This window comes from Aphanomyces invadans (assembly GCF_000520115.1).
Source record: "Aphanomyces invadans strain NJM9701 unplaced genomic scaffold supercont1.66, whole genome shotgun sequence".
In the NCBI taxonomy this organism is placed as follows: Eukaryota; Oomycota; class Saprolegniomycetes; order Saprolegniales; family Verrucalvaceae; genus Aphanomyces; species Aphanomyces invadans.
The window spans coordinates 24,882-25,953 of NW_008580211.1; the positions used below are offsets into that span (position 1 = coordinate 24,882).

General features: G+C 49.9%; 1 protein-coding gene across 1 annotated transcript; it reads left to right on the plus strand.

Annotated features, from left to right (window-relative positions):
* Window positions 1-206: 206 nt before the first annotated feature.
* On the plus strand, window positions 207-435 carry H310_14303 (hypothetical protein; the record flags this gene model as incomplete). Its single annotated transcript, XM_008882126.1, has 2 exons — window positions 207-290; window positions 358-435. 2 exons carry the CDS (start codon window positions 207-209, stop codon window positions 433-435), a joined length of 162 nt encoding a protein of 53 aa, XP_008880348.1.
* Between the last annotated feature and the right edge of the window lie 637 nt (window positions 436-1,072).

Below are 1,072 nucleotides of genomic sequence, written 5' to 3' on the forward strand. Positions count from 1 at the left end.
TTGCCCCGCCCGAACCCGATTTACCAAGCACTGCTTCCCCCGAAGCAAACTTACAGCCGCCATCTCCGATTCCACCAGCCGTCGACTCTACCCCTGCTCCGCCTTTCGCACCCGACGTTGCTGATCGTCCCCCAGTTGCTCCATCTGAAGCCGTTGCTTCGCCTGCTCCGCCTCACCATCAAGCCGCCGACGACTCTTCCGCCGACATGAACACATCCCCTGACTTGGATGACTCATCCACCTTTGTCCATGTCTACCTCGAAGACTCTGCTGACATGGATACGTCACCTGTCTTGGATACCTCTATTCGCCATCGTTTTCGTGAAGATACTATTGCCGACGACACTATCGATGAAGACTCTCAAGATGCCAAGCGTCTACGCATACTCGTCGCCTTTGCCCTTCAATCAACTGGTCTGCCCATACTTCGTCTGAACGCGATGAATGGATCAATGCCACCGATGCTAAGTATGACTCCCTGATGCAACACGGTACCTGGACCCTTTGTGAACTCCCCACCGGTGAAAAGCCCATTAAATGCCGTTGGTTCTTCTCCAAGAAACACGCTGCCGATGGTTCACTTTCCCGTTACAAAGCCCGTCGCTTTGCTTAAGGTTTCACACAAATTGCTGGTGTTGACTACGCGGACATGTTTGCACCGGTCATTCGCACTTCAAGCATTCGTTTCCTCCTTGTTTTGGCCACTATTTACTCCTTGAAAGTATATCACATGGACGTGCAAACTGCATTTTTGAATGGTACACTTCAAGTAACACTCTATATGCGCCAACCGCCTGGATACATTCAGCCAAAATTAGAAAAATCCCGCCAATCGAAAAGTCAATGTGACAAACATTACGGACCAGAGTAGTACACTTCAAGAAACACTCTATATGCGCCAACCGCCTGGATACATTTAGCCTGGACAAGAACACCTTGTTTGTCGCCTCAACAAAAGCATTTACGGTCTGAAGCAATCTTCGCGTGGATGGAACTTTGCCCTCGCTTCGTACTTTCGTTCTCAAGGCTTTACACCGATCAAGACCGACCCTTGCATCTACTAACAACAGTC